At 42.4% G+C, this 13748-nt stretch overlaps 1 protein-coding gene across 1 annotated transcript in view; it reads left to right on the top strand.

Annotated features, from left to right (window-relative positions):
• MSH4 (mutS homolog 4) overlaps positions 1-13748 on the top strand; it is a 2042424-nt gene that overhangs the window by 1031935 nt on the left and 996741 nt on the right. The window contains exon 10 of the mRNA XM_069233217.1: positions 3241-3305. Within this exon, the coding sequence (XP_069089318.1) occupies positions 3241-3305 (65 nt within the window). The remainder of the gene's footprint in view (positions 1-3240; positions 3306-13748) is intronic.

Raw genomic sequence — 13748 nt, 5'->3', positions numbered from 1 at the left:
TGTAGAGCAGTGGATAAATAGTTGAATATGTGCTGACCTTCAGCACCCAAGCAATTGTAAAGAAGAGCTAATTTCCTTTTTGCATTGCATTTGTCACCATCAATAGCAATTAGATAACTACCAAAATGTTTAAACAATTGATTCCAACTTATACTTTTTAATTCCTGCTTCTGCTAACAATTGTGGAGGAAAATTAGCTTTTTACATTTTACAATAGTTAAAATATGAAACCTATAAAACGAAAGGCAGGAATGTATCACCACTGTTGCCTGATGTATAGATACTAATGCAAATATCTGATGCTTGACAGAATATATGTGAATTGCAGGAGGCATTTCTGGCACCAAAAACAAGCAATAATTATGAAAGAAAACATGGATGTCACTAGAAATAAAAGTACATCAAAGTTTTTTAAGTAAGGTGTGCCTTTCGCCAAAAACAGGCCAGAAATTTTGAAAATAAGCGTGCCTGTTCCTGAACTGAATATACATTAAATGTTACTTGATGTGGCGTCCCTGTGGCTGTTGCTAGAAATGAATGTTCTTTTAGGTTTTAAAGAAGGCGCGCCTGTCGCCAAAATCAGGCAAGAAATTTTGAAAATAAGCATGCCTGTCCCTGAACTGAGGATACTTTAATTGTTACTGCTGCCATTTGACAGGCAAAGAATGGAAAATTTGAATAAACATCATGTTACATGAAATAGCATGCCTATCGCCATTTGATAGGCAAGGAATGCAACTTTTTCCCAAAAGATGGCCACCAAAATGTCAATAATGTGTGCGTCAAAGGAAATTGGGCTTGCTGTAAGGACGTGAAGGAACGTCCTTGTAGTATCATGTCATGCAATGCTGCACCCACAGCTTGTGGAGGACGGTGTGGAGAAGTGCGTGTGAGGGAATTGAAAGGCTTGAGAGGCAGCACACAATGCTAATATGAGGTACACTCCTGATGAGTTATTGTGGCCAAAGTCTCTTTAAGTATGGTTAGTTATGGTAGATTGTAGTGTCCATCTACCCGCATCGCTGAAGGTTGCGCGCTCACCAATTGGATGAATTCAGGCAAACTGTACACATGTGTTCAGTGCTGTACAGGTGCTGTCCGTGGCGTGCAAGAACGAGCCACTCATCGCCAAAAATGTGTTGTAACACAACATGAACATGAGTGGTTAAACTTAAATTATTGTCTTTATTTCCACACAGCACACAACCTTTCCGCCAGCACATCGCAGAGCCAGCATTTAACTGCTGTACTTCAAACACTCCACCGGAATGCTGAGGTGCATTCTACATAAAATTCCAAAACAGAATATATCATAAGAGCAGAGGTGGGTGGCCATTGATACCATGTAGCCTGACTGTAGCACTTTAGGGGCACAGCTTGGGATTGCCCCCAGGGGCTTAGGAGCACTCATCAGGTGGCTGCAGTTTTTTAGTCACCCAGTTGTGCTGACATGAAGAAGCACTCTCTCCAAAAGATTGGGAACTTCAATGAAGTTTGTAAATTAAATCCAATCCTAACAGCCTAGGGCTAAGCATCTATTAGAGCAACCCCACTCTTATTGATAAAAATACCAAAGCTGCTTTTGGAATAACAAGATCAATACCCACCACTAAAACGCAAAATCTGTGGGGCTGGTGGGAGACATTTTATCCAGTAAATCCGTACCCGCCTTGGATCCTTATGTGGATGTAATCCAAACTCCATTGGCCCGCACTTTGTTTGTAAAATGTAGGCTGGGAACATTATTGGTAAATAAGTTTACAAGCAATTGGCAATCAAACTGTACCAAATTATCACTTTGTGCACTTTGCAACAACACAACTAGGGGGGTTTAACATATTATATGTTTGTCCCATCTATGAAAGGCCCAGGAGGACATGAATAAAGCCAATTTGCATTGCCCTAGGCATGTGACATACTGAACAAGCTTTTGGCATTCTAAGATCTGATAACAGCTCCATCATAGTTTTTGGACTAAGTTGTATAGAGTTTGGTTAGTAAGCAAAAGGAAGGGCCTCTTTTTATGACACATAAATTAGTTGTACGCTTTTAGATCTCTTTTTCAACAAATGATCAATTCATTACTATGTTGACATGCCAAAATTAACATGGTTCCACATAAGTTGACTTCTGCACTTTCTGTAGCTACTTAATTCAGGCCTCGCACCCTTAAGTTTATAAGTTGAAACGATACAATATATACATTTTTTTATTTATCTGCTTTTATAAATTTTGTCTAATCGACTGTGTCTATGAAACCTGGCTATTGTACAACTTAGACCTACAACCCCATATGTTATGGTATTATATTGCTTATACTTTTCTGCATTATTGGCTGTTTTGAAAAATTTATTGTTACTTTTTTTTTAAAGAAGCTACTTTATATATTAACTCATTTTCTAAATGTGATCAATCTTTATCATTCTACACATTATTGGCTGTCTTAAACATTTTATTGCTAAAAAAATTGTTTTTAGAAACTATTTTATGTATTAATACATTTTCTAAATGTGATTAATTTTTATCTTATGATGTACAAAATACTTTAGGGGCTAGTTCCTGAAATCAACATTGTTCAATCATTCAACTTCAATATAGCTCTTAATAAGATAATTTAAGTCTGGCTTGGCAGAGCCCTTCTAGTATGTGGCCATCTTAAGCAAGGCCAAGCTCCACCCAAATACTGCTGTTTTAAAAATGTACCAAGCACTCCAAGCCTGCTAGTGAATAATGGTGCAAGCATGTATATCTTTGAAAGATACCAGTGCTGGAGAACTGTTTTTACAGCCAAGACCCTTTTTAACATGTTTTGTTCATTCATATTGACTTATATAATTTACTTATTTTAAAGACAGACTAAGGGAAAGCAGAAATTCACTTGTCTATGTCTGTTCAACTCAATAGTTCTAGTATATGATATGAAGAACCCTGAAATTCCAATTGAATTGTTTTCGTGCATGCTATCCTTCCACACCTCACCTTTACTTGTTTTCACTGAGTTTGTAACAATGAACAGGAGGGGTTAAGAGCATTATACGGGAGTTCTCTGATCATTAAATAGTTCTGAATAAACATAGGTTGCTGATTACCAGTGTTCTACTCAAATAATAAGCCAGTTTGGCTGTAAATCTGAATATTTAAGTTCGCACATCTTTCTTTAAACTTGTGTTTATACAAAGCTGTGATTATTGACATGCGTTGTAAATTTAGGCATAATTTAGTACTCAATTTCTTCTTTAGGCTGCTTTAAGAAACTGCAAGACTTCTCTATTAAAGGCTTATTATACTTCATTAGAAGATAACAGGTGAGATATCCCATTGGCAGTAGTATGAAATCAAAGCAAACTTTAAATGTAAGTAAAAATGTATTCACCATTTCAAGATTTGAATTGTGGACCTCCATCCTCATTATGCCTTTGTTGGTTACATTTATTTCACCTTGAAACACCTGTTTGCGTGGAGTTCGCTATTACACATGGTGTGGAGTTAACAACATATTGTAATTACCTGGTGCGATAACATCTACACTGTAGATAAATGTCTATTACTCAATCCTGCTGAAATGTAATGGGGTATAGAGAGCCACTGAATACTGGAACGTGCAAGAAAGCATTACTCCCACGTCTGCCCTCCTCGTCATAGCAATAACCCAGTGGTTCCCAACCTGTGGTCCGTGGACCCCTGGGGGTCCGTGAAGCCTCCTCAGGGGGGTCCTCAACTACTTAGAAAATTAAATAATATTAACAGACTAGGTCCCCAGCTTTCAGTAATGACTCAGTAGGGGGTCCACGGATTCCAATAATGATTCAGTGGGGGTCCCTGGTTCCAGTAATGGTAAAGTGGGGTCCACAGAAGTCAAAAGATTGGGAACCACTGCAATAACCGATGAGGCCACCTCTCCTCTTGACAGGGAAAAACTACCAAAGCTTTCCTTTCTTTCTATTAACAAACATCCTCCACCAATAAGGTAAAAGGTGCCTCCCTGAAACACTTCCTGTCCCTTCTTCTTTTGAGTCTGGGACAGCGCTACGCTTTCGTCATACGGGTAAGCCACTGTTCTTTTTTTATGCTTGCTTGAGTGTTTTTGAGTCATTACGTGTACTGCTGGTGCTTCTGACAGGATTCGCGCTCCTCACTCAGGTGCTTAAGCTGGGGTGGGGAAAATTTGCTGCCTGCGTGTCCTGTCTATTCTGGAGCATGAGTGCGGTCCCCTTTTGCACTCTGTCTCGCTGGTCTCATTAGTGGTGGCCAGCCACGCACTTGGGCATCAGTGCTTTTATTTTGGGAATGTGCTCTTGTGAGCTGTGATTTGTTTGCTGGACAACCTATTTAAACAGGATAACACAGCTGCAATACGTTTTCGTTCCTCAATGGAGCCAATTCCCAGTACTTTGGCAGAGCAGTTGGGGGAGGACGAAGTCTTGTCTGTATACTGCTCTGAGTTGCAGGGTTTGATTGATGATGCCGCCACCTCAGCTATGGCTCAATCACTTTCCAAGAAGCAAAAACTGTCTCCTGAAGATACGTAGGACTGGGACGTGGGTCCCAGATGCAGATCTGTCCAGGGCTTTCAGTTTCAGGACATGTTGAGACATATGAGGAAAATACTGGGGTACCATGAAAAACAGCAAGTTCACAGTACGGGGCCTCACTGACTGATGACTTGCTCATTCATGAGGTGACTTAATGGGGTTTTCAAAGGAATGGAAGGAAATCAATAAGTTCAGTTTTCCCCTCTTCTTGGCAAAATGATATGAGCTTCAGTCTTTTGTGGAAAAGTTTCCACAGCAGCATAAGGTCAGTTCCATTTTGGCTAGTATGGTCTCCTCCTCATCTTTGGCCTCTGAAGAGGCATTGTTGACTGATGCTGTTGACAAGAAATTGGAATCCTGCTTGAAAAGGTCATATGCTGCCTCTAATTTTTCAACACCAGCTGCTACCTATGCAGCATATTGTTCTCAGACTTTACTGAAGGATTTCCAACTTTTGTTTGATGTTCTTCAGAAGCAAAAGGACCCTATTGACATTCTGGCTAATATGGAGGTTTTGGCTTAGTGTTTCCAGGCGCCTCCTTTGATTTTTTTATAGCCTTCTGCTACTGCGGCTGGAGCTGCTATTACTGCCCGTCGCCATTTGTGGCTACAATTGTGGAAGCTGGACCAATCCCAGAAGCCCTGTGTCCAGCGCCTTCCTTTTACTGGTATACATTATTTCCTCCTCAGCTGGAGGACTTTTCTGAAGACGGCTGCTCAGGAGAAGAATGTTCTTAAGCCTTTTCATCCTATAATTTTTCAACACCAGCTGCTACCTATGCAGCATATTGTTCTCAGACTTTACTGAAGGATTTCCAACGTTTGTTTGATGTCCTTCAGAAGCAAAAGGACCCTATTGACATTCTGGCTAATATGGAGGTTTTGGCTTAGTGTTTCCAGGCGCCTCCTTTGATTTTTTTATAGCCTTCTGCTACTGCGGCTGGAGCTGCTGTTGCTGCCCGTCGCAATTTGTGGCTACAATTGTGGAAGCTGGACCAATCCCAGAAGCCCTGTGTCCAGCGCCTTCCTTTTACTGGGGATAAATTATTTCCTCCTCAGCTGGAGGAGTTTTCTGAAGAAGGCTTCTCAGGAGAAGAATGTTCTTAAGCATTTTCATCCTTATTAATGGAAAAAATCCTTATTCTGCCTCTATCTGCTCATTTCTGTTTCACACCCCTCCTATGGAGCCTTTCTTTGTTAAGACGGAATTGCCAAAGACTCATGTGAAGCTTCAGGCCCTTCATCTGGGGGTCCAGACCTGGCTTTAGAAAGACCCTATTGTTTCGGTTCCCCCTCATCCATTTCGTTCCACTATTTTTTTGGGTGCCAAAGCCGGATGGAAGTTTCCGACCCATTCTGGATCTAAAAAGGCTCAACGGTTTTGTGCAGTACCTTCCATTCAAGATGGTGACGCTACAGCAGATCATCTAGGGCTATCTCGCAAGGAGATTGGATGGCCACCATAGACTTACAAGACGCTTATTTCCATGTTCCTGTTCATCCATAATCTCAAAGGTACCTTTCTTTCACAGTGGAGGACAACAATTTTCAATTCTGAGTGCTTCCTTTTGACCTATCATCCTCCCCGAGGATCTTCACGCAGGAACTGGCTCCAGTGGTCCCTCACTTGCATTTGCTTGGGGTTCAATTGTTTACTTATTGAGACGATTGGTTAATTGTGGCATCTTCTTTCTCTAGGGCCCAGGAAGATGTTCACCAGACCATTCACCTGCTGCCGTCTCTGAACCAAGAGAAATTGAATCGGCTCCTTGAATGGCAGAGGCTGTTCATCAGGGTGTTGTTCGATTCCAAGAAGGCAAGTGTGTTTCTGCCAGAAGGCAGGATGATCAATCTCCTGTGGAGGCTCCATCACTCGTTGGAGCAGACTTGAGCTACTCGCAGGCAATGGTTGCGACTCCAGGGTCTCATGCCTGCTTGCACAGCAGTTGTTCCTTGGTCGCATCCTTACCTCAAACTATGGATCCATCATTTTCTGACTCACTGGTCTCCTGCCTCCCTAGATTACAATGTTCAGATCCTAGTTGCAGCAATATCATTCTAGCTCTCTCGTGGTGGTTGTCCCACCAAGAAACTTCTCCTAGGGAATCCCATGTTGGAGCTCTTTCCCTTGATCCTCAGAACAGACGCCAGTCAATGGCGATGGGGGGGCGACTCTGGGTTCTCAGGAGGTACAGAGATAGTGGTCGCAGTCATAGTGTCTCAATTCCTTGAATTGGAGGGGGTTTGTTGCAACCGGGAGGGCGTTGCTTGCATATGAAAATGTCCTGATGAATCACCCTGTTTTCGTCTGAACAGGGAATCAGGTTGCAAAGGCATACATTAACAGGCAGGGAGGCACACGTTGTCTGGGTCTGGCTTCCCTGGCCCAGGATATCCTGACTTGGGAAGAGGAGAATCTGTTCTCTATTCTCTATCAAAGCAGTTTACATTCTGGGGTCATCCAATGCCCAGGCAAACAGTGGAATGGTTCAGTCTTTCTGTACTGGACTTCTTTGCTTCTCCATCGAATGGTCTTCTCAGTCTGTTCTGTACATAGGCTCCTGGTCTTCAGGCTTGTGGCATAGATGCTGTGACTCTCCCATGGCCTCAGGAACTGCTGTATACTTTCCCTCCCTTTCCCCTTGACAGGAGGCTGCTTCAGAGGATGCGGAGGGAGCTCTGTTCTGGCCACGATGCCCTTGGTTTCCATTCCTGACGCAGCTGGCTCTGGAGCCCTGTCTTCCCATTCCTTTCTCTCCAAGCCCTCTTCAGTTCCCGGATCTTTTGTTGACTCAAATCTGGCAGCTTCATTTGACAACTGGCAAATTGAGAGGTCTGGGCCTCAAGGCTTAGGTTTCTCTAAGGCACTTGCTTGTGATATCCAGTCAGCAAAAAGCTCTTCCACACCTAGATCTTATGCAAAGCACTGGAAACATTTCTCTTCTTGGTGCTCAGTCAAGAAATTAAATCCCATGTAAGAAGATCCTATTGGGATCTTGAATATTTTGAGGGATGGGTTTGCTAAGAGTCTGGCTCCCTCCACCTTCGCCTCCCAGTTGATGGCCATTAAATCTTGCACGGGTTCAGGGGGGATCTCCAGGATTTTCTCCCTCTGGTTCAGAAACCTCTTAAAAGTTTCAGAGTTGAGTCACCTGTCATCTCCCCTCCTCTGCCTTCATGGGATCTTTCCTTGGTTTTGGAAGGGGTGCAGAAGGAACCTTTTGAGCCATTACAACAAGCTGATCTGCTTTGGTTATCGGCTAAAGTAGCCTTTTTATTGGCTATTAATTCAGCTCAGAGGTTGGGTGAGTTGTCAGCCTTTATCATTTCTTACCCTTACTTAAAGATTTTTCCGGACAGGGTTGTTTTGCATCCTGATCCAGCTTTCAGCCCTAAAGTCCTGTTGAATTTCCAAATGGATCTGGAGATAGTTCTTCCGGTCCTCACTTCAGATCAGAGTGTTCCATCTTCCCTGAATGTGAAACGGGCCTTGATGTTTTATCTGGATAAGACTAAAGCCCAGATTTACGACAAGTGGTGCAGCGCGGTGATGCGTAAAAAATATCAGCGCCGCAGTGCGTTACTTTTGAAATGCAGGGATGCGCCATATTTAAAGGAATACTGTGCACCCCTGTATTGTGTTGCCAACTCAGGCATCCTTACACCATATTGCAAGGGAGTCTGCACTGAGGGGATAGATTGTTTGTGTGCAGGAAGGTGTCCCTTCCTGAACATGAACAATCTACAATGATGATTTGGCACTTCTGTGTGTGCTGCAAAATGCAGCACACATAGAAAGAGCAAAATGCCACCCTTGGGTTGGCACTAGTTTTTGGCGCTGCCTCAGATTTACCCCTTCTTGTAAATCTGTGGCAGTGTCAAAAGCAATGAGTGTTGGTCGGTGGAATGCCCACAGCAACACCCATTGCACGGCCCTCTGACGCAGTAAAATGCATCAGAGGGGCTCATATTTACAAGGAGGCGTTAAGCCACAAAACGTTTGCTTTAGCCTCTTGTAAACATGGTGCAGTGAAAAGCTCCACTGGAGCGTCACTGAAAGTGACGCTTCGGTGGCGTTACGTCCTTGTAAATCCAGCCCTAAGTCCTCTCTGTCCGTTTTTGTCTCCTATCAGTTGGCTTCTAAGGGGAGGCAGGCTTCTTCCACTACCATCAGTAGGTGGGTCTGTCAGGCCTAACTAAGTCCTGTGACACTCTGGGGTTGCAGTTACATGGAAAGGTTTTAGCCAGGTCTACTAGAGCAGTCGCATCCTCCTGGGCTGAGGCTGGGGCTGCTTCCCTGCAGGATATTTGCTGAGCTGCTACCTGGGCTACATCACATACTTTTCTTACTTACTATAAGTTAGACATGTTTTCTTCAGACACTGACAATTTTGTTTTTTCTGTGCCTAAGTCTGTTTTGCAGTGATTCTGGGAATAAACCTTTTCTGTTTTGTGTATCATATATTTGTGTCTGTTGTTAATTGCATGGGAAAATCCTCATTGGTATAAAAAGGAGGACAGACATGGGCGTAATGAATGGATTACTTACTTGTGATTTTCATTATCCCTAGCATAGTCCTCCTCACCATAGCTGCTTTCGGACCCCTCACCCTTCCTGAGACACAATTGTATGTGGCTTCGTTACATACAGGAAGTGTTTCAAGGGAGGTGCCTTGTACCTTATTGGTAGAGGCTGTTTGTTAATAGAAAGAGTGAAAAGCTTTGGTAGCGTTTCCCTGTCGAGAGGCAAGGCAGGCTCATAGGTTAATGCAGTGACAAGGAGGACTATACTAAGGGTAATGAAGATCACCAGTAAGTATTCCATTCATGTAGCAAGCTTTGGGGCAGAAAACACAAATACTCCGGGTGCTGAATTCTACCAGTGGAAAAACATTGCAACCCCATCTCAGGCACTACTCAATAATGGTACTCCTAAACAATTTCAGTACATTAGTGTTTATTTATTTATTCAGAACATTTTTAACCATAGGATGCACATGCCATGTGCTCATTGATTAAAAGTTTGAATACAACCAATATGATTATTATATATTTTTTTCAATTCTGTCCATGACTCAGAACTGCATCAGTATGGCTTGATGTATCATCAGCATCATTGTGATGGATGTATGTAACAGTACAGGAATAAATTAAGCTCTGGGATGGCCGACCCATGTGGCATGCAAAAGGCTACACGTGTGCCATAAACATATTGAGGCAATGTAGATTGTCTTTTATGTCATTTAGGCATTAGTACAAAAGTGGTCTCCGAAGCAACTTTGCAGCACTACAGATTTTTTTAAATATAGAATATTCTACTCTTTAGAGATAGATTATTCTACTATTTAAAAAAATAACAACCAACATGTTACTCTCCAACATGTGCACGTGTCACTCAGTAAAATGTACACCTTTTTATTTTTAACATATCGGCTATCAGTAGAAAACCACCGGTTTTTTGAGCTGTCATTTTAGTGCAATTTGTAGGCACTGCACTTTTCCAGAAAAATGCCCTGTAGAACAGTTTATTGGTTCAGTATTATGATCTGAATGTCTAAGAGTTAGTTTAAAATTGAAGATTGCAGACGATGCAAAATGCCAAAAAACATGCAAAATGTTATATAAAATTTTAGTTTAACACCCGACCCGAAGTGGCCCAAAAAGATGCCCCAGAATTGTTAGAACTGATTACATGTTACAGGTCTAGAGGTTTGCATGATACACCAAATAGGGCTGCGATCCTGAAACTGGCCTGTTCCTTAGAGAACCTTAACGTCTTGCGCTCAGAGCAGATCAAATGCATGCAGTTCAAACCAAATCCATCTTTGCTCGGAAATGAAATCTCAGTAGTCACGTGTTCTAATGCGAGAATCGCCACAGGAAGTATGGCAGTCTAGGGAGAGCTTCCTAAAATGGGGCATAGAACTAAGAAGGCCTCTTGTCGAGTATTAACTCACCCCTCTTCTTCCACCGCAGATCCAAATAATCAAGGGTGGTCCATCTAGAACCTGAGTGCTGCGAGGAGCAATAGGCCATTCAAAGCCAACAGTCAGCCCGCTGCAGAATTTAAACATCCAACAGGTTATGGCTCTGGGAGCCCCAAATTACACAAGGCAAGTCTCCCAAAACCCAGTAACATACTCTGTGGCAGGGAGGCTAGAGGGCAACAGTATTGTCAACCCGCAGGAGAGGTAGCAGTGGATGGAGTCCCTTAACCTTGACGTCCTGGAACGTGAAAGGCCTAACCAGTAAAGTGGGCAAGAAGTACTTAATTTCTTATTTACAAAAAATTGGTATACTTCTTTTTTAGAAACCTGAACGGAAAGGACGACCTTAATCATAGGCCTTAAGGAATACCATTTCGAGGCAAACAAAAACGCAAAGGCAAGTAGGCTCTGGTGGTCTGCTAATATGTAATGTATATATTCACCCAAAAAAGAAGAGCAAAGTGGGGAAGTCAGAAGCTTTGATAGCATTGCTCAAATCATTACAGTACACCCACCCCCAAGCCTACCTGTTGATGTTAAGGGAATTTCAACATGCACCTGCTACAAACAGATTCTTACACAAGCAGGACTTCTCAAATGAGCCCCACTCGAAAAACTCCTCCAGTTCTCACATCTTCTACCAGAATCGAGCATCCGGGAAAAGTATGCGCCATGGCCCTGGCAAATATAGGCCTTAATACACTCAATGTGCGTTTCCAGCAAGACCAACCAGCTGCTTTTACTTGGATTTCTTCAAAATCCAGCTTGATCTTAGCACACTCGTTGATGCAACACTGTTCTCAAGGGTTAAGTATTACAGTATAACAGCCAGAGTGGAGAGTGACCACTTCCCTCACCATGTGGAGCTTTAGCTTTACCTGCCTAGAGCTCCCCATGCAAAGGATCTGACCACGGCAGTGAGCGCTTACAATCTGAGGCATCTCATTTGGCAAGGCGACAGGATGGCAGTTAATAAGTGTTGCATCTCAACCTTTATCTGCCAAAAGAGCCCCACACACATGTCATCCTTGCTTCTGTCATGGGAAACACTGTTTTGTGCACTCAGTGAATTTCTTTGCAAACGTTGTCCAAATCTTTCTTAAAGAAAGAAAATGGTCTGTCTGGTTCTTAAAGTCACTTTCCTGGCAAAAAAAGAGGCTATTAGAGAGATAAGGATGCTATGGAAAAAAAGCTGTTGAGCAGCCAAGCAGCCAGAAACAATATTGCACACCTTAGTCTAACTTATAGGAAAGATGTTTGGACAGCAAGACAGTCATACTTGGCCAGCGTTTGGCTAAAGCTTCCCCAGTCATCTAGATCAAAAAATATTAAGTGCTTTTGGGCTTACTTCAACACACTGGCAAATGGTAGGTTCTTCCATCACAAAGCAGGTATTTGTGATGCAGACTGGATAAATCACATCACTGCTATGTATATGAGGTCCTCAGTAGTAATCACAACATCGGCAGTTGTCACAAATGGCAGTGGAGTTACTGCATCAGCGCCCCCTTTTGACTACCATAGAAGGCGCATGGCTGAATGAACCGCAAGTACAGTTGTCTCTTAGGAAACTGAGATCAGATGGGACCCCCAGGCTGAAACAGCATTCCCAACACCCTGTTCAAATATGGCCAGCTATTTCACGCCCCTGTTCAACCTGGTATTTTCCACCAACTCCATTCCATCATCTTTGAGAGTGACAGAGTCACCAGATCCTCAGGGTCTGTGCACGTTGCCAACAAGTCCACTACAAGACAGCTCCAATACTCTGATTAGAATGTTACAGAGTCTAAGAGAGTCCAACTGGGGAAAAGGGGATTAGGTAGGGAACAGCTGGGAAGGAGACCTGTAGGAAGCAAAAGGTTAAAACACACAATATCAAGATTATACCATATTAATCATTACTAGGCTATGACTCTAAGCATTGTCATATTGGAAACATGGATAACTTAAGCATGAACTTAAATAACTAGGCCTCAAGATGTCTGGATACCTGTGAGGAAATCAAGAAAGATTAGTACCATTTTCTAATGAACCTCTCAATGAAATGTTACACATGGATTAGAAACATCAGAACCTTCTATCATTACACTTTCAAATTCAAGAATAGTCTTTGCATGAGGATCAGGAAATAATCTGAAAGGTTTCTATAACATTATATGAATTGTACTAGAGGGACTTATTATGCACATACAAGATAGCATCTAGAATTCTAACATTTTAGTTTTCTTAAAATGCAGGAACATGAATTGCGCACATTGCAGATTTCCACAAAGGTTTATAAATGCCATGAAATGAATGTGCACAATGAATAACATGAGTTAGGCACGAGAAATGAATCACGCGTCTTGACAATTCGAAGGTCACCAAGTAAATCCCATGAAGTGGTAACACACAATGAATATCATGAATTAAACGCAAGAGATGAATAGCCTGCCTTGCCGATTCGAAGGCCACCAAGTGAATACCAAGAAATGGTAGCACACATTGAATATCATGAATTGAACACAAGCAATGAATCGCGCGTCTTGCCGATTCGTAGGCCACCATGTGACTGCCAAGAAATGGTAGAGCACACTTAATATCATAAATTAAGCAGAGGAAATGAATCGTGCGTCTTGCCGATTCAAATACCACCACGTGAATGCCATGAAATGGTAACGCACAATGAATATCATGAATCAGACACAAGAAATCAATCGCGCTTGTTGCCGATTCGAAGGCCACCACGTGAATGCCAAGAAATGGTAGCTCGCACTGAATATCATGAACTAAAGACAAGAAATAAATTGCACGTCTTGCCAATTCGAAAGCCACCATGTGAATGCCAAGAAATAGTAGCGTACAATGAATAACATGAATTAAGCACAGGAAATGAATCGCGCGTCTTGCCGATTCGAATACCACCATATGAATGCCAAGAACTGGTAGCTTACAATGAATAACATGAATTAAGCACAGGAAATGAATCGCGTGTCTTGCCAATTCGAATGCAACCTTCTAAATGCCAAGAAATGGTTGCGCACAATGAATATCAAGATCTGTACTCGAGTAATGAATCGCGCGTCTTGCCGATTCAAATGCAACCTTGTAAATGCCATTAAATGGTTGCGCACAATGAATATCAAGATTTGTATACGAAGGAAGAATCGCGCGTCTAGCCGATTCAAATGCCAGCATGTAAATGTCATTAAATATCAAGCGCACAAGAGCAAAATAGATGTATCAT

This window comes from Pleurodeles waltl, chromosome 4_2 (genome assembly GCF_031143425.1).
Source record: "Pleurodeles waltl isolate 20211129_DDA chromosome 4_2, aPleWal1.hap1.20221129, whole genome shotgun sequence".
Lineage (NCBI taxonomy): Eukaryota > Metazoa > Chordata > Amphibia > Caudata > Salamandridae > Pleurodeles > Pleurodeles waltl.
This window is presented reverse-complemented; position numbering and strand designations above follow the sequence as displayed.